The sequence below is a fragment of the Canis lupus genome, chromosome 13 (assembly GCF_011100685.1).
Source record: "Canis lupus familiaris isolate Mischka breed German Shepherd chromosome 13, alternate assembly UU_Cfam_GSD_1.0, whole genome shotgun sequence".
NCBI classification, from domain to species: domain Eukaryota; kingdom Metazoa; phylum Chordata; class Mammalia; order Carnivora; family Canidae; genus Canis; species Canis lupus.
Window position 1 is genome coordinate 27636150 of NC_049234.1, and position 24826 is coordinate 27660975.

General features: G+C 44.3%; 1 protein-coding gene across 4 annotated transcripts in view; it reads right to left on the minus strand.

The window, feature by feature from the left end:
* The window catches only part of ASAP1 (ArfGAP with SH3 domain, ankyrin repeat and PH domain 1), a 357363-nt gene that overhangs the window by 43037 nt on the left and 289500 nt on the right, over window positions 1-24826 (minus strand). For all 4 annotated transcript variants that reach the window (XM_038555531.1, XM_038555529.1, XM_038555530.1 and 1 more), the window contains 5 exons: window positions 15857-15944; window positions 13098-13146; window positions 7292-7455; window positions 5580-5713; window positions 4101-4192 (listed from right to left, as the gene is read on the minus strand). In XM_038555531.1, the coding sequence (XP_038411459.1) occupies window positions 4101-4192; window positions 5580-5713; window positions 7292-7455; window positions 13098-13146; window positions 15857-15944 (527 nt within the window). The remainder of the gene's footprint in view (window positions 1-4100; window positions 4193-5579; window positions 5714-7291; window positions 7456-13097; window positions 13147-15856; window positions 15945-24826) is intronic.

Here is a 24826-nt window from a genome sequence, read left to right on the forward strand (position 1 = left end):
GGCCTGATGAGCTGGAGGACTTTCAGACATGTGAGAGGTTGGCCGAAACCTGCCTTCTGGCCTCCCACTGCACATGACTTTACAAAGTTTGAAAGGCAGCTACTGTGTGACAGATGAAGTATCAGATTTAAGAATGAAATGGCTTGATTTAATTCCGATATCAGATGCTAGCCATGTGACCCGGGGTAAAGCTATGCCTCAGTTTCCTCATCTGTAAAATATTAGTAGTCCTACCAGTCTTACTGCCTTCCGGGGAAGCAAGAGTAGATATGGAACAAAGAATGACACATGATCATGGGTTCATATATAAGCTTCCTTTCTAGTATTATCCAAGATGGTAGAGGGAGGATCGATGGTAGGAAGCTATAGGAGGGAAATCTGAGACAGCTGTCTCCATGTATTGAGCTAAGTTGTGGCACCATCTGTGGGAAGGCTTCTTAGCACTAGAAATGTCGTGCAGATGCCACACAATAATTTGGTAGAAATGATGCTGAGGGCACCTAGTATTGCATGGGGAGATGCCCCAGACCACTCTGAAGAGCACTTCCACCTTGGGTCTCTACTTCCATGGCTACAGAAAGTGGCTGAGCTCTCCACAGGCATGATGTTTAACTCTTCCTGGGCTCCACCACAGTCCCCGGCAGTAAAAGGCTTTCTGACATGGAGTGACAGGGAAGATGGAAAACAGATGTGTCTGAAAGTTGACATCAGAGCTCTACCTGATGGCTGATGAAAGACAACTTGCCTTGTGTCCTTGCCACACCTGGCCCTTCCCACTCACCCTGGTGCAGGTAATGGCATTCGCTATTTACCTAGACGCTCAGGCCCAAACCTTGGGTGTCAATTTATAGTTTAATTAAATGTCCCATGTTTGAAGTGGTCAGCAAATCCTGTGGACTCTTCCTTCAAAACATATGGAGAATCCAACTACTTTCCACCACCTTCACCACTCCATCTTAGTCCACACCATCTTTGTTTCTCAGTGGACCTGGTGTTAAGTTTCTCCTTGGTGAAACCCGCTCCTCCATCTCTCCCTCACAGACCAGCCACAGCTGGGTTTCTCAACCTCAGCCCTAGTGACACTGTGGTTGGATGATTCTTTGTCATGGTTGCTGACTTTCGCATTGTAGGATGTTTAGCAGCATTCTGGTGACTCCCTCTGCTTAAAGCCTTCTAATCACACAGAAAATAAAATCCCCAAACAACCCATTACCTAAAAGGCCCTCTGCGAGCTGGTTCCATCTCCATTGTGCATGGCGTATGTGGCCACTCTCCTGCTCAGGCCTCTAGCTATACCTGCCTTCTTGTTACTGTGAGGAATGTGCCCAGCCCGTCCCTGCCTTAGGGCATCTTCACCTACCCTTCCATCTCCCAGGCTCGCTCCCCCATCCCTCCACCCCATGTGTGTCCTTCATATCCTTTAGATCTTCATCAAATGTCAAGTCCTCAGTGATATTCCTCGAACATCCTGATGACAATGCCTCCTATGCTTCATCTTCTTACCCTATTATATTTTCTTCAAAGTACTCATTACCATGCTTTGTGCCCTCCTCTCCACAGTTGGAATGTAAGCAGGACAGGAGCTGTCATGTTCACTACTGTATCATCAGCACTTAAAAGAGTGCCAGGAACATAGAAGCTGCTGAATAGGAGGGAGTAAACTGTGTGTCACCAGGGATCTGCTTTGTTCTTCAGGGCTGCTGGCCAAATAAGAGGATGGTGATAATGAAGACTATGGTCATGGGGACAGTAACGGTGAATTCACTACATATTGCCCGAAGCACTGCTGACTCAACCACTTCTGTCCTCACCACACCCTCGGAGACTAGCACAGACAGGTGGGGTTACTTGCCCCAGATCAAGATTCGGGAATTGGGGGACACCTGGGTGGCTCAGTGGTTAAGTGTCTGCCTTCAGCCCAGGGCATGATCCTGGAGACCCCGGATTGAGTCCCACATTAGGCTCCCTGCATGGAGCCTGCTTCTCCCTCTGCCTCTGCCTGTGTGTGTCTCTGCCTCTTTCTCTGTGTCTTTCATGAATAAATAAATAAAATCTTAAAAAAAAAAAAAAGATTCCAGTAGTCTGGAAACTTAGTCACTCCGTTAGAGATTATATGGAGGCTCACAAGCATTTTGGAGGGAAGGCCTGAGAGAAGCCAGATGACCATGGGAGGTCACAGAACAGACGGGCCAGAGTGGGCTGCCTACCGTGAAGGAAGCAGGAAATACAAATCCAAGCAGGAAATACAAATACAAAGTTTATCCTAAAGTGATGCCTCCAAGGCATGGGCCACATAAACATTTAAAACTGCTGCTGAGGCAGGAATGCACTGTATATCGGAGCGCTCACTGCTTCCTGCTCTTTGGCGTAACTTCAGATAGTGTTTGTTCGTGGCTGTTTTGTGATCAAATTCACTTCTGAAAAAGCTTTACTTCTCAGTGTGTTTTGTGCTCATTAGTGTGGAAAGACAGCCAAACCGTTTCTGCCAGGACGGAGCTTGAGCACTGTTGTTTAAGCCCAACGCCCTGAGACAGGGTTAGGATATTAAGTAGGTGCCCAACTTCCCTGACTTCTTCTGTGACACTTTCACAGGAATAAGGAAGTGACTGTCTAATTTCTAGATTAATAGCCACCTTCCTCTCCAGATGGCAGGCATCACGAGGACAGAGTTTACATCTAGTTTATGTTTTGCCTGTTCCCCAGCACCTGACACACTGCAAAGGATGCAGTGAGCATGCAGCACGCATTTGTTGGATTCAAGGAAAGACCACCACTGAGAGGCCTGCTGGGAGATTGTATCTCATGATTTTGGAATGAAAACATCATGTTTCTTGACTGTGCCCCATAACTGTCTCAGTGCTCTGTGGACGCGGTGCCTGAGTAACCCCCAAGGAGGGGCTTGGCAAACATTCGGGTGGGCATCTACCTCACAAAGGCTCCCCGCTTAGTTGAGCTGGAATAGGAGCTGTCTTCCTTTTTTTTTTTTTTTTTTTAATATTTTATTTATTTATTCATGAGAGACACAGAGATGCAGAGACATAGGCAGAGGGGGAAGCAGGCTCCATGCAGGCAGCCCGATGTGGGACTCGATCCTGGGACCCCAGGAATACGTCCTAGGCTAAAAGTGCTAAACCGCTGAGCCACCCAGGGATCCCCAGGAGCTGTATTGCTATCCATGCATGGTACTTAAGAATTTTAAGTGTAAATTCAATGTGAAAACATTTTTTAATAAGTTCAAATATTCACATGACTCAAAAAATAAAAATGATACCAAAAATTGTTTACTGAGGAGGGCTCATGACCACGACCACCCCAGAGTACGAACTTTTATTAGTTTCCTGTGTATTTGCCTGTGTTTCTTCCCATAAACACAAATAAATATGTTTATGTGTTTTTGACCACCCTTCCCCTGACTGGAAGGCAGGAGGTTTTGGTGCAGTGCTCCACACCTTGCTTTTTTGTCTAATGGTAATTCTTGGAGTTTGTCCTAAATCAGGATAAGTAGCTCCCTTATTCTTTTTACATCTGCATAGAGTTCTCCTATGTGGCTGTACCCTAAGCTATTTTAAGCAGAGGCCTATAGATAAATGCTTGTTTTTGTTCCTCATCTCTTCCTATACAGAACAGGAGTAAATTCTCAGAAGTGACACTGCAAAGTCAGAGTTGATGTGATGTTAATGACTGTGATAAATATGGTGACTCTGCTCCTCCTGCGCAGGGTACCATTAGCAAACCCATCAGCAGTGCCCAAGACAGAGCGTCTGTTTCCCCACAGCTTCACGGGTAAGCGTTTGGACTTTGGCTCATCTAATAGGAATGGGCCACTGCTTTTGTCTGTCTCTTGTTTATCATAACATGCCAGGATTTGGAGATAACCACCCTTATGAAGACATTCTCCACAGAGCAGCTGCAGCTGTAGCTACCTAGGGGACGGTGTAGTAAACATCATCTGTGCACTCCAGAAATACACTGCAAAATACTTTGCTTTGCTTTGTGTTTTCCTGTTGGGTTTTCCTCTGGAGAAAAAAAAAATACTATAACCATTAAGCCACTGCTTAATTGAAGAATGGTAAAGAATTCAGTGTATTAGAAGTACTTACATATCACTTGAAGGTGTGGGTTTTGGCGAGGGGCTGGGTAAATTTGCTTCCATAATATCATTAAAACTATTGTTTCCTACATTCTTGGCCAGCTGTAACATAAACAAAACACAGTTCAGCCACTCTTTACTTACTAGTTTAAACATTTCCTATGATTTGCTTTTGAGATTTGTGAATGTGTATCTTTCCTTCATTTGACTCAGGATACAAACCATCCATTCATCTGGTCAACAGGTATTTACAGAGACCTACTATGTGCCAGGCATGGAACCTTAGAGTGCTGGAAATAAAGAGAGGGGTAAACCGTATTCCTTCCTGTAGGAGCCAACAGACTTGCAGGGCCATTGATAAGATAACCAATACTTTTTATAAATACAATGTTGATAAATGTTGAATAGGATATAACCCCCTCACCCCATACACCCTGAGATTAGACAGCAGGTCATACAAGTGAATCTAGGTTAAATGCTTAACGGTAGCAATTGTTTTTCAATCTCTATCATACCTCATTTTTAGACTGAGAAGATTTACTGGGCAGAGGAGGAGGTAGGATTCCTTTATATTTGGGGTACATGTAAAGATGCTGCAGGGAGCAGTTTCTGAGTTCAAGACCCTTCCAGGAAAATCTGTCCTGAAGGACCTCTGGTTGTTCAGATAATTTGGGGAGCAACGCAAAACTTAAGAAACATTCATGCTATCGGGTCTCTGAGGGAAAATTCTTGGGTTTATCACTTGGCAAGTGTCTAAGATTTGGACTATCCATATTTCTAGTTGTCAACTGGGTTTCATTACCTTAAATCAAGGAGATGGAGTGATACCACTTCCAGACTAAAGAAGAATGTGTTAGGTATAATAAGATCAGAGCTTTTTTTCTTCTTCTTCAATTCTGATGTGAATCAAGGAGTTAAGCATTAGTATGATACTTCCTAAATTTGCTACTTCCTCAATTGGGCTAACACAACAGAGACTGACCCACCACCGCTTAGAAGTTTCGGGTTAACGAGTGATGGGCTTTATTGGCGGTAGCTAACAGGTCACAATTCATGGGGGGCTTGTAACAAACTTACGAATAGTGAAAAGAGAGAAAAACTCTTTATTCACTATAGTTAGTAACTCAGGCCACTAAGAAAAGTGATTATTTGAGTTTAACACCTAATTCCCTTTACTGCTCTTCTTGTAGTCAATCATCTTGAGTCAATCATGTGAAAACTAATTCTGAAAAAAGGCAGCTTTGAAAAAGCCCATCCCAGGAGAAAAGAGCCAGTTTAGGTGAACTAATTATACAAATGTGTGATTCATCAGTTCTTTAGAAAGGAAAAAGAAATAGTCAACATTACATACCACAAATTTACATTTTAAATACCCATGCAAATTCACTAAATTCAGGAACTGCAATTCTTTGTACTCAGCAAAAAGAACAGTCCAAAGCCATGTATTATTTATGACAGCAGTCATTCCCAAGGACAGGTCACTACTTACCAAGAGTTCAGAAGTTCCTAATTTGTCTAGTTCCAAAGACTGAATGCGAGAAATGTGAACCCCCATTTCCCTATGGATGCCGGAACATTCTATACAGGTCAAAATACCCAAGTTGGTGGAAAGCCAGGTGGGTTCTGTGGGGAAAGAACATTTTGAAGACAATGAAACAAACACAATACCAAATTTAATTGTGCCAACTACAAAGGAAACGAAAACAAGAGTGGTAAACCTTGTTAAGAATTAATAGGGAAAGATTTAAGTGGAAGACACAGATGCTTTCAGTTTAGCCTAGAGGCTCATATGAAGCTTACCAGCTTCTCGGAGAGCAATATGGGTGATAAAAGAAATTAAAAAAAAATTTCTTTCAATATTGAATTGAAAACAAAATTAAGTTCTTCATTCTTGTGAAAATGTGAGAAAGATTTTTCCTGTGAAGCCCCATGAAACATCCTCTCTAAGCACCTGTGTCTTTCTTGGCAGCTGCACAGACTGATGTGCAGCTCATGGGGACATGGCATAAGCTGTCATTAACCTTCCAGTTACAACCTGCATTAACCCACAATTCTGGTCACGGCTTCTCCACAAGCACTTCCCAGTAATAAGACAGTTGTAAATACTGAACGTCAAAGACTTCTTTTCACAGGCCTAAGCTATTTCTACAGCCCCCAAGGGCTCCACACCAGGGAAAGTATTTCCTTGTTACCAAAACTGTCAGGGTTCACTCTCTGTGGAAAGCTTGTTTCTGAGAGGTCAATACTCGAGTACTAACGACTCCGCTGCCACATCCTCACTATGTGAGTGTGTGAGTCACTATCACACATGCACATGAACATAGTAGAACCTGGAAGATTTGTCTCCGAGATGCTCGTGGCATGTTGTACGGAGAGTCCATTTTCACAAGGAAAACCATTAGAAAGTATATCATAAAGCTTAAGAAGCACAGGTTTGTGTCCACCTTCTGATCCCTACTAGATGTGTGACCTTGGGAGATCACTTAACTTCTCAGAGTCCCCTAGTTTTCTCAGCTGTAAAATGGCAAGGTTATCAGTGTATCACAGAGCATCTGCGAAGATTCAGTAAGAAAATACAGGCTAAAACAACTAGCAGAATCCTTATTACAATGTAAGCACTGAATGCATGTTACCTGTCGTCAATACCTACGTAATACAGAAGCTACCTGAAATCAGGAGCTTGGGGGAAGGGGATATCCACGTGACATAGAGGTTGGGGGGGTTTCACTGAGCAGAAAGGAAGGAAAGTAATGTACAATGTGTTGGGATGGTTTCATATGTAGCATTTCAGGAAGTCCTCAGAACAAAAGAGGTTTATTATCCAATTTTAGGATAGGAAACAGAAGAGGAGGACAGTAAAGGCACTCAGCATGAGGTCATCCAAGCTGGCTGGTGATTCAACACCAGGATGATGGACTCCATGTCCAGTGCTCTCTCCATATATCCATGGGGCTTGTTTAACTGGAAGCATTTGGGCAGGTAGCCATTTGGGGCATTTGAGGAGAGCAGGTGGGAGTTTGCCAGGCTGAGCAAATAGCATGTGTTAGAGCAGCTCACAGGTAGGACCATTCCAGTTGGAAATGTGTGGTGGGTGTATATCTATGCCCATAAGGAGATAAAGACTTAAATAACTAGCTCATTTTTATTCTATGGGAGGAGAAAGGCTGTTGAACAAGCTGGCTCAGGTTTGGGGGCAAATACCTGACGAGCCACAATCACAGCAGACGTCATTCCCAGGGAGCCGCTGGACATCCTCAATAATGGCTTTTGTCAGGTCTTCCAGGCTGTTCTCTCCCGTGCTCTGCTCTCCACGGAAGGCCATGGTTAGGGCCTCTTCTTTGCTATTCGTCAATACTGATATCCATCTGTTATTGAAAATAAAAGGAAGGAGACGTAAGAGCACAGCCACCGTTTTCTCCTCCTACTGAAAAAAAAAAAATCCCTTTTCGTCAAGAACAACCAAGAGATTCCTGTTCACCCTAGCCCTAACGTGAGGGAAAATGTAAGAAATTAAATCCAAAGGAAAGAGAAAGTCAAAAGAATGCAAAGCAACACGTTGAAGAAAACAAAACAAGGGAGAAGAACAGAAGAGAGGTAAAATCAGGTCAACTGAGGACGCGCAGGGGTGATGAGGTGGGTGCATTTCCACTTGGACAGAGTAAAGTGAATGTCAGAATGAAGAGGACTCGCAGTGGGACTAACCCAATGCAAGGATGAGAAAAAACTGGCAGTAAATGGATAGAAGGCAAGATAGTTTAGCACACAGCATCTGTTCTCTGGAAGTCTGTTTCATGAGCAACCGTGAGAATTTATGCTCGTGGAAAAGGTATATTGATACGGAAACATGCTGATGTTAATAATATGAAATAAAAAGTACAGATTATTAAATCACACACACAGGATGATCACAGTATGAACTGAACAAAACCACTGTCTGCGACCAGTCTATGCATAAAACCACCCCAATACACAATAATAAGTGTTTGTTATTAACATGAAATGACCGCAGAGTGGAACAGTTAATCAGGTGTTAAAATTTAAATTGTCAACTAGTTTTTCTAAATTGATTTTTTGTTTTTTTAAAAAAAGCAGAAAGACTTTATTTATCTGACAGAGAGAGAGAGAGAGAGAGAGAGAGAGAGAGAGAGACAGTGCAAAACTATAGCCAGGAGGAGGAGGAGAGGGAGCAGCAGGATCCCCGCTGAGCAGGGAGCACAATGTGGGGCTCCATCCCAGGACCCCAGGATTATGACCTGAGCCAAAGGTAAATGCTTAACTCCAACTGAGCCACCCAGGTGCCTCTAAACTGATCTTTTAGAATCGAAGCTTAGTTGACAAAGTTTTCAACTAAGTTTTGGATGGACACTGGGGAAATGCTGACAATATCATGTTTTCTGAAATAAATAAGAAAAAAACTGTTTATGTGATATAATGCCAAATTTAAAGGCATATAGGGTTTAAGTACTTCTGTTTGGGGGAAAGACGGCTACAAGGAAATTCACCAAAATGTTAATACTGGCTGTCTCTGAGTAATTTTCTGTAGGAATAATGGACAGATAGAATGCTTGACTCTGCCTGTCAATAATTTTCCAAACCTATAATGGGTTTGTATTACTTTCCTGATTGATTGAGGGGGGCAAAAAAAAAAGCTAAGTTCATTTTTTTTTTTTTTTTTAAAGAAGAAAATGAAAAACATTTCCAAACCAGTGTGTTCTCACCTACTGCATGGACAGCTAGTAAGTGCTCCCAGCAGAGAACACAGAGGTCCAGAACGGAGGCTCTGGCTTTTCTGTGTGTCTGGTCGGAGGACACAGATATGACCCAAAGGGCTATCTACAAAAAGTGTTGAATAAGTAATAGAGCAAAGAGAATTACAAGCCAAATCACCTGGAATGTGTGAACTGCAAGGCACGCCGGCTACTGTAGGCGGCGCAAAGCTTCTGTGTGTTGGAAGAAATACATCTGTACAGCTCAGCGTTTCCACTGTGCTGCAAACACTCAACACCTCAAAACCAACAGCCTCGGAATGGAGGCGAGGGGGAGTGCCATTCAGTACCTTCTAGATTATATTTTTTCTATCATTTAGTCTCAAGCTAAAAACTAGAAATTGTCTTCTTAAAAACAATTCAAGGGATGCCTGGTTGGCTCAGCGGCTGAGTGTCTGCCTTTGGCTCAGGGCATGATCCTGGGTCCTGGGATTGAGTCCCCCATCAGGCTCCCTGCGAGGAGCCTGCTTCTCTCTCTATGTCTCTGCCTCTCTCTCTCTCTCATGAATAAATAAATAAATCTTTAAAAACAATTCAAAACACTGGGCTCAACAGTGTATTTAACCAGTGGCACCATGTTACTGGAGTTTTCAGTCTGTCTGCAGAGTCTCTGCTTTGCCTTCCTCAAGTATTAGGGCATTTCAGCTATCTAATATACCAGGATCTGATCGACTGCGTACCAAGGACTTAGGTTTTTTTTGTTGTTGTTGTTGTTTTTTGAGACAGTGTGAGCATGAGAGGTGGGGGGAGGGACAGAGAGAGAGAGAGAAAATCTCAAGCAGACTCCATGTCCTGTACAGAACCCGATACAGGGCTTATCTCATGACCTTGAGGTCATGAACTGAGCTGAAATCAAGAATACGATGCTTTATCGACTGAATCACTCAGGCGTCTCCCCTTTATGATATTTGAGATATAATCCTCCAGCAAGCCTCTGAGTTGGGGGTGACAGTTCTTTTAGAGGAGGAAGCACAAGCCTAGAAATGTTTATGACTTGCAAGGTCCTCCAGCAGGACCGGTGTCACACTGGACAGAGACATTTGCACTGATTCCCCTTTCCAGGGTTCCTTCATGATGCCACATTTACCTCCTCACTCAAGAGATCAGGACAGACGGACAAATAAATAAATAAATAAATACGTACGTACGTACGTAAGTTGGTACTGATACTTAGAACCAAAGCCATCTCTGACAATTAAAAAATAAACTTTTAAAATTAAAGTAACAAGCATGCCAAAAAGTATAAGAAAATAATGCATCGTTGTATTTTAAGATTGTAAGGTTGCTTTGAGTTTACAGGATTAATAATGTTGGCACTGTACTAGGAGTTTTACGCATTGTATCTCCAGTCTCAAAGCCCTGTGAGGAGCCAGGTCTGTAATCCCCTTCTTACTGACAAGGCTGAGGTGGGATGATCCGCTCAAGTTCAAAAGGCCACTAGGGGCGCAGTCTGGACCAGAAGTCTTCAGCCTGACTTGAAACAAACATGCAGGGGCTCCTGGGTGGCTCAGTTGGTGAAGCATCTGCTTTTGGCTCAGGTTAGGATCCCAGATCCTGGGATGGAGCCCCACACTGGGCTCTCTGCATCTCCCTCTCCCTCTGTGCTGGTGCTCTCTCTCTCATTTTCAAAATCCTTATTTTCTATTTTTTAAAAACATTTTATTTATTAATTTGACAGAGAGAGAGAGAAAGAGAGAGAGAGCACACAAGCAGGGGGAACAGCAGGCAGAGGAAGAGGGAGAAGTAGGCTCCCCATGGAGCAGGAAGCCCGATGCAGGGCTCGATCCCAGGACCCTGGGATCATGATCTGAGCTGAAGGCAGATGCCTAACCAAATGAGCCACCCAGGCACTCCTAAATAAAATCTTTAAAAAAAGAAAAAAAAAAAAAAAAAAAGAAAAAAAGATGCAGCTGCTCTATTTCTGGCATCCTCCTGCTCCCTCAGTGAGAACGCAGTTCTATGTTTAATTTTACTGGACACCTTCACATGAGAAAGAAACTCAGTGACACCCTGAAGCTGTCTTTATGTAGCATGGAAGTAAATGAGGAACTGAAGCGTCCTCTGGGGGTGTGTGTGCACTTCCTCTGCAGAATGCCATTCCCTCCGACATCACTCAAAACGAAACCTCCTGTCACCACCACCAGCCCCAGAGAAGGCCAAGTGCAAATGTGCAGCAGCTGCTGGATGGGCCAAGCCAGCCTTTTACTAACGGGTGTTAAGTCCCACGGGTGAGAAGCCTGTGCCTCTTTCATCAAACTGGGACTGAATTCTTGTTAAGTCACCGAGTAAAGACAATACTACAGCTTGGGTTTGAAATTCGAACAAAGAAGCGGATGCGTTCCCTCTCTCACACCAATCTCTTACCTGTTCTCCCGCATAGGGATTCAGGGAAGGTGGAAAAAAAGAGAGGAAGAAGCAGTGAAACAAGTCCCTTAACCTGGCTTAGTTTTTTTAATCTGCAAAATGGGCATAAACAAGCCAAGCTCGTGACTGAAATGAGTAAAGATATGGTGAGTGAGGCGCTGCTGGCTCACAGTGAGCACCAATACTGAGGGCGACGAGACACCCACTGGGCCGAAGGACCTTCTTCCCTAACTTGACCATAAGCCCCCCAGGCTCCTGGGACTGTGACCACGGGTACACTGCCTCTCAGAGCCCTCATTTTCAAACTGGAGATAATAGCCTCTGCTTTCTAGGGTCGTTGTGAGGATTGACAAGGTCTGCATTAAGCACAGTATGATCTCAGTAAATACTACCTGAGTCCACGGGTGGAAGGCCAGCCCTCCTGCTCTTATTTCTTTCCTAGCCACTTGCCAGTTGGCCAACCTCAGATCAGCAATAGACATCAACTGCTTCCTTTCTATTCCTCTCTGTTGCTTCCAGGCCAGCAAAACCTGCACCTAGCCTGCAGAGTATTTATAACCTTCCCGCGCCCTCAGCAGCCAGCTTGGGCTGCTTCTTCTCCTCTTGGGAGTCATCTCTGAGTAACACTCCCAAGAACCACCCGAGAGGGTGCGTGTCCCTGTGTTCCCACAGCACCCTGTCCCCTGCCTTCTCTTCCAGCACAGACTGACTTTCTTCAGAGCAGGGGCTCTCACTTAGCCCCGTAGTCTCACAATTTGCAGTTTTGGGTCTGGAATCAGGGTTCATGAAATCTTCAGATGAATGAATGGGTCCGAGACTTTTCTCCTTCTTCTCCTTCACCTCTCCTACCTTCCCTCTCAGAGCTGCCTCCTCAGCCTTTTTTTTTTTTTTTTTTTTGCTATGTGTCTCTCAACTGTGCATCTTTCTGACCCATTCCTTATTCTCTTTCTGACCCTTTACCATTTCTCCTGAAATGGGGAAAGAGTGGGATTCTCCAGAGGAAGAAGAAAGAGGGAAGAGGGAGAGAGGAAGGAAGTGAACAGAATTCTGTGGCTCTCCAGAAAAATTCAGGAAAATAACATTTATTGTGTGTCACCAATGGGACAGGGCTTTGAAAATGGGAATGCCACACAAAGGCCTATCTGCCAGCTCCAACACAAACATCCTCCCTTTCTCCCAAGCAGCTGAGGATGTAATGGTTCCACACTGCCTGGCAGGCTACAGGAAGAAGAGGGAATGAGGATGGCCCAGGACTAGGGACAATATGAAGAAAGACAGTGGGAGCTGCCTGAGGTTGCATACCTGGTCAGGTGAGGTGGGAGTCTACCCAGGAGAGTGTGACAGCAAAGCCAGTTCTCCTCTCTACCCCCGGCTCTTGAGCCAGGCTCACCCACAGGAGTCACCTGCCCATCCTGCTCCCTTGGGGCCAGGCTCTCCTCCCCCCTTGCAGTTAAGAGCCAAGTATCCAGGCAGACAGGCTCAGTACCAGGTAAGCCCCTCCTGAGTACAGGCAGTGTGATTAAAGTGAGTATGGCACAGTTCTTGCCCTCAAGAGTTCTCTGTCTTTATAGGGCTCCAGACTGAACCAGGGGATCACTGAGGAACGTGAGGAGGCCCAGGGGTAGGAGGAAGGTACAGAGCCCTGGGATGGTGAGGCTTGAGCTGAATCTTGCAGGAAGTACTGGAATTTACTGAGCACCTGGACAGACACAGGAGAGGCTGTGAAGGTCCAGAGGTGAGACAGAAGCATGTGGAACCCTCAGGAGAGGTTCTCAGAAACAAAACATTTTTAACATAACATTTTTAAGGTACGGTGCACAGGATAGAGGCATCTTTTCAGTTGAAGATATTGTGCCATTATGTCAAAAACTACTTACGCTACATAATCCTGCTCATCTTCTGCCTGAAAGTGATATGTCCTATTATCTAAAATACAAAAAAGAAAATAAGTGAAACTTTAGAAAGTGGAATATCTTCAGGTATAATGTAAATTTTGAAAGTTTCTGGGAAAAAAAACAAAACAAATCACAGCAAAAGTAAGGTTTTAATATTATTTTTACACCATTCTGATTTAGCAGTTCTACAATCCACTTTGTCAATATTATTTTTCTGAAGTGCAACAGGAGTACAATAAAATAATGGCAAATACCAAACATCTGGCACTTCTTTTGAGAAAGAGAAAGAGGGATAGATCTTTCATGATCATAGCGGATGTCAGTGACCAACTAGAGACTGTATGTTACCAGTTCAGTATGTGACTGTTCATTTTCTTCTTTTTTATTTTTGAAGATTTTATTTATTCATGAGAGACACAGAAAGAGAGGCAGAGACACGGGCAGAGGGAGAAGCAGGCTCCTTGCGGGAAGCCCGATGCAGCACTCGATCCCAGGACCCTGGGGTCATGACCTGAGCCAAAGGCAGACATGCAAACACTGAGTCACCCAGGTGCCCTGACTTTTCATTTTCAATGTGTCTTTTACTGTTTCCTCTAAAAAAAAAAAAAAAAAAAGATTACTTTTCTGAAATGATTCATTAACTCACGGGGCAGCTCCACCAAATAGGCATACGCTGCCCCATGTTACTCTCTGGCTGAATCAGGCTTCAGGGAGGAAGGGCTTTGACTCTGCTCAAGGTTCTCTTTTAAGCTGCTGCCCAGGTCAGGAGGGAACAGGCTAATTTGGATAGTTTGGGCAGCTGTACACAAGGGAGGCTCTTCCTTAAAATTCAAGATTTGCTAGAATCTTCATATTCAGGTTGAACTAACTCTTCCTTATTCACTCACAACATGTCTATTCCAGGTCAGGTACTCACACCCCTCATCTCCTCGAGAGAAGCAAAGAATATGCTTGTCCAAAAACACGCCATGCACAGTGAGCCCAAGAGGCTTGGCTGAACCAGATTCAACCTCTTTACTGCTGTGTGACCTTGGGTAAGTCACTGAATATCTCTGAGCCTCAGTTTCCTCTTCCATAAAATAGGAATCTGATAGGGCTTTTGTGAGGCATGGCCATAATGTATATAGAGCACCTAGAACATATCAGATGCTCAGTGATTGATGGGTGTTATTAATAACCTACAGGTTCTCACTTCTAGGAGTTTTAGCTTTTCAAAGTCATATTATAACTCCGAATTTTCATATTTCTTTCTCATCAATAACCTGATAAATTTCTTGGTCATAAAGAATCATGGGGACTCTGAACTTTAACAGATGCTGCATAATCCGTTTGGACTCCATCTAAAAGGTCTCATGAGGGATCCCTGGGTGGCGCAGCGGTTTGGCGCTTGCCTTCGGCCCAGGGCGCGATCCTGGAGACCCGGGATCGAATCCCACATCGGGCTCCCGGTGCATGGAGCCTGCTTCTCCCTCTGCCTGTGTCTCTGCCTCTCTCTCTCTCACTTGTGTGCCTATCATAAAAAAAAAAAAAAAAAAAAAATTTAAAAGGTCTCATGAAAGATTCAGTCCCTTGGGTTGAAACTGTTTTGGGGCTTCCATTCACCCAATTACATCAGAAGGATTTCAAGGGGCAGGAAAGTGTTTCGGTGTTCTGCACACAGATCATGCACTTGCACTCTTGGACAGCCCTATGGGGCTTTAGAGAGAAGAAAGAATACTGAAAGTTAATGTGCAGAGATTCATAATATAGGTGAGTCACCTTATTGGCACTATCATCCTCCTCCTTTATAAAAAGGCGTCCCTTCTCGGGTACCTGAAGGTACTCCATAAGTGCATGCCCAGGATCAGTGTAAGCACAGGGAGTCAGTCTAGAGGAAAACAATCTTTCCTCACTCTCTGAAGACCACGAGGATACAGGCCATAGGTCGGAGGATGGGAGGATCATTATGTGCCCTCATCACAAGAGAAAAGCACACAATGACCCATGGATTAAGAGAGTGATGGGGGGATGCCTGGGTGGCTCAGCATCTGCCTTCGGCTCAGGGCGTGATCCCTGGTCCAGGGATCGAGTCCCGCATCGGGCTCCCTGCAAGGAGCCTGCTTCTTCCTCTGTCTCTGTCTCTGCCTCTCTTTCTGTGTTTCTCATGAATAAATAAAATCTTTAAAAAAAAAAAAAAAAGAGAAAGAGTGATGGGATGCAGTGTCTTCCGTTCGGGAAGTGGGAAGGCAGTTCTACCTGGAAGCAAGATGATTTTTTAAGAGCCCTATTTTGCAGGGACAAAACTCTGGGCATGGTTATAACTCTTATAGGGTTATAGTGGCACACCTGCATTCTCAAGTCTATGCCAGAGATTCTTAACCACAGATACACATCAGAATCACCTGGGACTTCTTAAAAAATATTTATGTCCGGCCTTCACATCAAAGACTGTGATTCAGCAGATCTAGGAGTGACATTGAAATTCCTTAGAAACATCTCTCCAAGGGCACAAAGCTGTAGGCTCATGGTCAAGAACTGGTCTAGTTTAATGTATAAATCTCAATTTGATTCTACTGAAGGTCAGATCTGACACTGTTCTGCCTTCCCCGCGGTGGGTGGGCTCAGGGAAAATGAAGAGAGCTGCCCATGCAGAAATACCAGGGGCCAGGCCTTGGGAAAGCTGCTGCTGCTTCCACGCCCAGACGTGGAGATGCCCAGGGTCAGAAGCCACAGCGAACGACCTGGAGAGAAAAAGGACTCACGTGATATCAGGTCAAAAGACTTCTTGTCCTCGGCATTTGGTTTTACTTGGCAGGTGAGAAGGTTCAACTTGGCCGGTTGCCTGTTAGACTAGAAGAGAAAGTGAGGGAGTTATACGTTGCATTGCCCTCTCCCCCTCAGCATCAGAGCCCTGTAGGGCAGGTGCACAGTCTCATGCAGCACATGTGATGGAGTCTCATTTACTCCATTAGAATTCTGAATCTCGTCTAAGGAAAAAAATCTTACAATTGTTGTTTAACTGTATATAAATATCCTGGTGATTAATCAGAATGGAACTAAGACAATCCACCTCACTTGCAATGAAGAGTGGGCATGCTCAATGGAAACGCACCTTTCTGAACTTATACACACCCAAGCACGAATCTTTGGCACTCTCAACCGTACTGTGAAATGCAGCGGATTCAAAATGAGTCCAGTTATTAATCAGCCCAAACCCGACATCTCACGGATCCGCAGATTTTGGTTGCAATGGAAAATTTAGTACTTTTCTCAAACGTGCAAAGATAATTGACCTGTGAGACACTGCTTAATGAGCCCCAAAATCTGGAGAGAGGGAAAATATAATAAGGACTTCATATCATCTATCAGCAAATCTCTTGGTCACACATATAACTCATTCAGACCCTGCAGGATTTAGATAGTTATGCTAATTTAGGCTTTGCCTACGTGGGAGTCTTGCTGCAGACTCACTCTGTCAAAACTCTTTCATGTCTCCTGCTATATTTGTAAGGTCACATGTTGGCCAGTGGCCGATGCCAGCATGCCTGCTTCCTAGAGGAGCTGACCAAGAGTGAAATGTCTATGTGCCCAGGATGGCCTTCACTTGAATACAAGCCTGCTGAAGGAAGCCACAGAACTCCCTACTCCTGTATTCCTGCCTCAGACTGATAGCTGTGATCCTGAAAATCCCCATGTCAGGACCATTTACATCCCCAGGAACTTAAATTTGGGGGGAAAACAAAGAGGGAGAGTGTAGGAAAGGTCGTATGCCAGTGACCCGAAGTCCCGAGTAGCAGAAATGGTGCATGATCAAGACAACGTCAATGACTCCCATTGCCGCGGCTCCCATTCTCGATGATGGACACCGGGCAATTACATTGTTTACCTTCCTGCACTCGCCCAACAGTTTTTGAGATCCTCCTCCCTCTGTGACTTCAATGAGATTAGACACAGAAAACAATCCCTCTTGTCTTGAATCTATTCCAAAGCAAGCTGTCTGGGGGTTGGAAGTGAGAGACCCCAAGGGACTTCATGTTTACTGCACGTATGGTTTGACTCAGGCATGGACACCAGCCAGGAAATCCCTCATGGGACAGTTCTGCCTCAGAGGAATGAGCACTGGGGCAGGGAGTCCTGTGCTACAGAACTGGCTGCCAAACCCAGAAGCAGGAGGCAGGGGTTTGCAGGCCTGCAAAGCTTTCTCAGAATGGATCTGGGATTTGGTTTGCCACAGGCCCAACTCCAAAACCCACAGCTGCAGCCACCTCGAGGTCCCCCTCCCCTAGCCCCCTACTGCAAAAGGAATGGTCCTGCATCTCATCCTTCTGGATGCTGCTAAGATGACAATCATGTGGGACAGCCTGAACAGGTAGTGGTCCTGTTCACTGGGAGACTTTCCACAGAATACTGTGTTCCAATTTGGCATCCGCATTTAAAGAGGGATGGAGAAAAGCTTAGGAGAGATGAGGAGATGATTAAAGCAGTGGAAAATGGGCACTTTGAAGATTGGTTGAAGGCACTATTTAGTTCTGGGGAAAGAAGACCAGGGAAAGATTTAATGACCATCCTCGAGAACATGAAAGGCGGTTACAGGGGCAGGCAGGACAGCTGTTTTCCATCTGCCCAGATGAAGAAGAAATGCACTCACATCGTGCAAGATCTGAGCCAGACATAAGGAAGAACTTCCCAAGCTTAAGATGATTATGCATAATAAGAAGTTTAGGTTTCTTATCCTAAGTTGAGAAATCTCTTAGAAAGACTTAAAGAATTGTTTAGATACCATTCACATTTGAATGTGAATGATTTTTTTTCCTCCCCAAATCTATGTTACTCCAGTACTTCTAAACAACTTCACCAAAAAAAAAAAAAAAAAAAAAAAAAAAAAAAAAAAAACAACTTCACCAACATATATAAAACTTTCAGAGGGGAGAAAAATACTTAATATTAGTATTCAGAAAAGTTAAACAGTACTATTCACCTCTCATCCCTAAGCATGGATGACCTCAGAGTATATATTACCGGGAAGCTTGTGATGATGAGGGTTCTAAACAGTTTGAGTCATTTCACGGTTGGCCCACAACTCCAATCATGAGGATGTAGAATATTTATTTCCCTTGGAATTTTGTCAAGCCTACCGGCCCACCATTATCATATCAACATGCACTTCATTTGACACAGGTACATCTCGCCTACAATATAGTGTTCTTCCCCCAAATGCTCGTGAGATATCTGACAAATGACCTGTCACCCCAAATGTCAATTTGAGGAGCAAAGAACACAATTTTTGACCGCTGAAGCAGCCAACATTGCCAAATCTGAGCCCACGAGTATCAGAAAGTAGAGCATGGTATGCTCAACCAAAGTCTGCAGACCAAGGCCCCAGAAGGCTCAGAAATAAACAAGAGTAATAATAGAAACTCTGATTTGTATGACTCCCCAAAATTTCAAAGCACTTTCTCAACATGTAGTACTAATTTATAGGCATGTTGATTAAGGAAGGTATAATCTTCTTGGCATTTTGGCAGACTAAAATCAAAGTAAGACTAAGTGAATCGCCCTGGGCTACATCACTGTGTACAGTTTAGGAAATGCTTTCATATTGTTTTAGTAGAGGAAAGAAAAAACAAAGCAAAGAAAGCATGTATTTATTACGTCCTTCCTGCAGAATAAAAACCCCAGTCTGTACCACGACTCCAAGTTCTGCTTCCAGGCTCCTGCAGACCAGCTCCTGCCACTGTGCCTGCAGCTCCCTCTGCTGGGCGTGACGGGCACTGGCCTCCCTTCTGTGGCTCACACCCCAGGGGGTGCTGGGGGCCCTTCCACATCTAGGTTACAAACAAAGAGAGCGAGGGTGCCCCAGATGAACTTCTACTTTCTGTCTTCTCAGGTCCTCTGATTTTTCCCCCAGTTACTCCTGTAACTGATGAGAAATTTTAGAAGCCTCTTTGCTATACCTGTTTACTTATTTGGCTAAATAGTTAATGAGCCTCTACAACGTTCCAAGCACAAAGGGAAAGCACTCTGCCATCAAGCAGCTACAGGAAACACACAGAGGCACAGACCTAGAATGTAGATCCTGACTGGGGAGTGCTGCACGGAGGCAGCCTCAGCCCTGCAGGACCCAGAGGGGGAGTCTGAACAAGGAGGGGGGAAGGGAGGGGGAACAGTGAGGAGGAACAGGTGCAGGCACCTGGGGGGGGGGCAGAGGGAAAGACCAGGGCAGCAGTGATGCCTATAGGGAGGTTAGCGGGGTTGGGAGAAGTGCCTGGGGTGCTCCGGAGCTCAAATTCCTGCCCCAGTGGCTCTGGCAATCTCTTGAAAGGGGTCCACCAGAGCAGTGAGTAGGTCCCATGCATTCAGGAGGGCGGCGGGGGAGGAGGTCGAGGCCGTGAGATGGATGAGCAATGATGGGGGCCTGAATCAAAGCTGCAGTCATGGTAATGGGGGCTGGGGACTCAAGATACTGCTAAAAAGATGAGGTTTCTAAACAATTATTCCAAAGCTACCTCTCTATAGTATGTGTATCACTCAGTCCAGGCATCTGGACAGTGAGTGGAGGGAAGGCAGGTCTGCTGCTGAGCAGCAGCTTTCAAAAGCTATGGGTGCTTCTATTTCAAATACAAAATCAAAGATTTTACAGCTCTGTTCCCTGAAACTCTGAGGCTTGTCCTCTTACACATTTCACTTTTCATTATAAGAATGATACTAACTGAAGAAACACTAGGGGACACAGATGGTGCAAAGAAGAAACTAAACGCTACCTGTTAATCTCACTTTATACCCAGACAAAACAGTTAATCCAGTTGAGTTTACAAATGTATGTATGTGAGGGAGGGAGGGAGAGGGAGAGGGAGGGAAGGGGGGGAGAGAGGGAGAGGAAAGAGAGGAGGGAGAAGGAGAGCGAGTGAGCAAGGATGTCGGTTTTAAAAAATCATGGGTCCAGGGGTGTCTGGGTGGCTCAGTTGGTTGAGTGTCTACCTTCTGCTCAGGTCATAATCTCAGGGTCCTGGGATCCAGCCCTACATCGGGCTCTCTGCTCAGCAGGGAGTCTGCTTCTCCCTCTTCCTCTGTCCCCCACTTGTGCTTGCTCGCTTTCTCTCTAGTGCTCTCTCAAAATAAAATCTTACAAAAAAAAATTTGGGGTTGGTTCAAGTTGTATATATTGTTTTGCAAACTTTTTTTCAATTACCAATATACACAGATGTGTTCATTTTATACACACACACGGCAAGACCACCCTCGAGTTTTTCACTTTTGAAAATGCTCCAACTAGGGAAGCTCTGGACGCATTCCATGAGCAGAAGTGATGAAGATATTATCCTCTGACATAATGCTCTGCCACTCAAAATAGAAAATGCTGTTCAGCTAGGAAAATCATCAGACATGTAAGTAGAAATGCCTGTAGAAACGGAATGAGTCAACTCTGATTAACGTTTCTGCGTCTCCTGGAAGAAAACAAACACCCCACATTTGTCCTCAAACAGCTGAGTGTGTACCACGGTGAAATGTTTTTGCTGGAAGTGTGAAGTTGTTAGCACAGGCGTATTTCTCTGTTAGCAGGAAGCAGCTGCTACTGGAATTAGTATCCAGAAATGAAATGATTTCCCTCCATCACCGTATTGAATTGCTCGGCTTCACAAACAACAAGTGAACATCATTAATTACTTGGGGGAATGAGACTGACCTCAGCAGCCTGAGGCCGTTGTGTGGGAAGAGGTAAAAATAATAAAGCTCTGTTCACTTTCTACGCTAATATTTGGTTAACAGGGCTGTTCTGATCATTATGGTCGTTTCAAACTTTTTGTTCAGTAAGTACTTATCTAGACACCTACTCTGCCCTAGAGGCACACGTATATTTGGCATGCAGTCAATAAACACAATAATCCTCCAGCAACGTGTTAGGTACATACTGAACACCTAAAGTGAGATCTTATCTCTGAAGTTTTAGTATATTAACACTACTGTGTTTCGGAAAATATTTTGGTTTATTTGGGGGCAAGATAAGAGTATTCATTTACTGGGCACCTAAACTGCTAGATACTTTAGTAAATTTTATTATGGAATTCTTGCAATTGTCTCAATAGTGGGGTTACTGTTATGTACTCATTTCACAGATGAGGAAACTGAGGGTCAGGAAGGCAAAAGTACACTGACCAATGTTTTACAGAAGGTAAAAAGCAAAGCTGAGATCTGAACAAATTTCTTCCCAGAGCTCTTCCCATTTATTACACTGTTCCCTCATCAAGGCAAGCCCTTGGGACATTTGCATAGTATGTGAAAACATTTTCCCTGTTTTTCCTTTTCTTGTTCTTCCTATGCTGGAATGGCCGGTCCCCTTATCTCCCTCCAAACACTTAATACTTCTGTTGAAAAATCCCACCAGTTCTGGACATGTTCCATGTTCCAAAATTACTATCTTGTGGCTACAATGAAAGTTCTCCTCCCCTTTAGCAGTCTTTCAGATAGCTTAGGGGAGGAGAAGGTACCATCTAACTGAAATAACTCTTTCTAGAGTGTGCATAACTATGGATTCCCTTAAGCCTCCCAACCATTTACACCATGGTACTCATTTCCAGTTGGCAGATATATGTGTGAGAAAGACATATTCGAATATGCAGACATTCTTGAAAATTTCTTACTGTGATAAGGAACTCGTCACTTTACTTTTGAGAGTATCTGCTATAATGTAAATAGAAAAAAGAGTTCATCTGGGCTTCTGGTAAGAAGTGGGGCTGATGTTGTCGTTACTGCAACTGACAAACATACTGCACGTTATTTCATTTACTAATTTCTACAATTGTTAATCTGAGTGTCTCTACTTGCCAGATAAAGAGCTTGGGCCAGCACCCAGAACTTTTATTTTTATTATTTTATTATTATTTTTTTAATTTTTAAAAATTTTTATTATTTTTAAAATAATTTATTTTAGCGAGTGAGAGAGAGGGAGAGAGAGAGAGAGACAGAGAGAGAGAGAGAACGGGCAGAGGGGGAGAGGGAGAGAGAACCTCAAGCAGATTCCCTACTAAGTGTGGAGCCTGACACGGGACTCCATCTCACAACTCTGAGATCATGGCCTGAGCCAAAATCAAGTTGGATACTCAACTGACTGAGCCACCCAGGTGCCCCATGGGCCAGCACAAGAACTTTTAAACTCTTATTTCCTATGTAACCATAGTAACCACTGTAATCCATGCCTTATTAACCAACTAGAGCTTGTAAACCGAAAACATTAAAAAAAAAAAAAAAAGATTTTATTTATTCACGAGAGACACACAGAATGAGAGAGAGAGAGGCAGAGACACTGGCAGAGGGAGACGCAGGCTCCATGCAGGGAGCCTGATGTGGGACTCGATCCCGGGTCTCCAGGATTAGGCCCTGGACTGAAGGCGGTGCTAAACTGCTAAGCCACCAGGGCTGTCCAACCAAAAACCTTTTAAAATAATTCTACAAAATGCAGCAATTTGATGATAAAACATCCGAACTATAGGCTATGTTTTTTAAAAAGTATTCTCATTATATTTTATAAAAAAATGGGCAGTGAGTAGCTGAGGCAAACATTTAGAACAGATTTCTATTGCCCTTACATTCACATACCTGGTAATTAAAGTGAGGGAAGCATAAGTGTCTTGACAATTACAAAGACCCTGTAACAAGACACTGTTCTAGGTGTTTCACATATATTTATGTGTTTAATCTGCAAAACCAACCTATAGTGAGTACCACTTACTATCACCCCCACTTGAATAGATGGTAAAACCAAGGCACAAAAAGGTGAAGTAACTTTGCCCTAAGGTCACAGCTAGCAGAATGTTAGGTGAAGGTAAAACATAATTTTAAGGACTCCCTTATTTCTTATCCTGGGGAGGATGGGGTAGGGAATAACATGTAAACCCACTAATTTCAGAGCACAGGTCATTTCTTTTATACCTTCAAATCTGTAAAATCAGAATTTTCTTTAGTCTTTTTACCTTTTAAGAACCAGTCACATATACTGCAACCAAAGAGGCACACTTTCTGGATCTGTGGGCTCTAAACCAGTAAGGTTTTACTGCACTCTTCTGCTGGAATTCCAGTCATGTCAGATGCACACAGAATGACCCCGAAGGACTGTGTAGGCTCAGCCCTCACAACCTGCAAGGCTGGTGCTTTTGATCTGTGACCTCTTTTACATTTGAATTCAATTTCACCCCCTCTTCTTCATCTAAGAAATCAGTTCCCTGAGGAAGCTCCAGGCAGGCTCCTTGCAACATGAGGCAGATTTACTTGGCAGTTCCTCAAATCCTAGGCAGCAGCATCTGCACCGTGAGGCCCTTGTGCCTCTGGAAGATTTGCTAGAAGGAATCAAGAAACTGATGCTTGCTGGTCTTCGAAGTCACAGTGAGAAACTACCCCAAATACCTGGCTTTCTGGGGCGCCTGGGTGGCTCAGTCAGCTAAGCGTCTGACTTTTGATTTCGGCTCAGGTTGTGAACTCAGATTGTGAGATTGAGCCCCATCTTGTGCTCCACACTGGGTATAGAGCCTGCTTGGGATTCTCTTTCTCCCTCTGCCCTCCTCTACCCCTGGCTCCTGTGCATGTGCTCTCTCTCTCTCTAAAAAAAAAAAAAAAAAAAAAGTACCTGGGAGCCACACTTCAGGGTTCGGGGAACCGAGGCTCCTGCCCTTTTGTCTGGAGCAATGCCAATATTTTGTTAATTTACAAAGGCAATTTATTCATACTACAAGGTATACAGTAGAATAGAGGAAAAATCCATAATTTTGGAGACAATCAGACCTGGCTTTGGGTCTAGGCCTAACCATTTGCTAACAGTCATGAACCAGTAGCTTCACCCTCCTGGGTTCAAATCTCTTCATCACAAAGAAGGAAAACAATGCTGCTTTGCTGTGATAATAAACCAAGGCGATGCACAAGCATCTGGTGCCCCACCTCCAAGTGGCAGGTGTCCAGGTTCTGGAATTCAACTTCCTGGGGTCAAATCTGGATCCAGCACCTGGTGGTTAGGGGACTTCCAGACTTGTCCCTTTAGATGGAAGTAATAGCAACTACCTCGCAAGGGTGTCATAAAAATTAAGTGGGAAAACCTACATAAAGCACCTAGCATGGTAGTGTGTGCTCAGTAACTGTTACTATTTTTAAGCTTACTAATGATTTCCCAGATCTCTTTTCTAATGGTGTCCATATACCTGGTATGTAAAATTCTACTGTCATCCACTTCTCTGTAGAATAAAACAGTGTTCCTTGTTAAAGTGGAACCACTTCTGGGAGAGTTACCCATTAACATCACTCAGGTTCAAATAGAACAGCAAATCTTGTCTGATAGGAGGGTGGCAGAGGGTGAACTGGTGGCCGTGGGCCACGGGTGGGGTGGGGTGGGGTGGGGGAGCAGAGAGAACCTGGGCAGATGTGAAGACACAGAGCATGCAGACAGAGTAGGAATGAGGGGGTCAGAGCTATTCCCAGAAATGCTTGGGACTCAGGCTGTGGAGACTTGCCCCCTGCTGATCTTACTATTTCATTCATGAACAGGACCCTCTGTGGATAAAGAGGGATGTGGTGAGAGTCAGACTTCAAACTGGCTGAGTTATCAATGAGGTCCACAAGCCAGCTCACGCACTTTGCAGAAGGCCTTGCAATCTGCTGCAGATGTCTACAGACCTCTTTGTAAGAACCTGCCCCCTGGTCTTCTGAATTGTAACACTGGCAAACGAGGGATGGGCTCAGTGGTTCTTCAC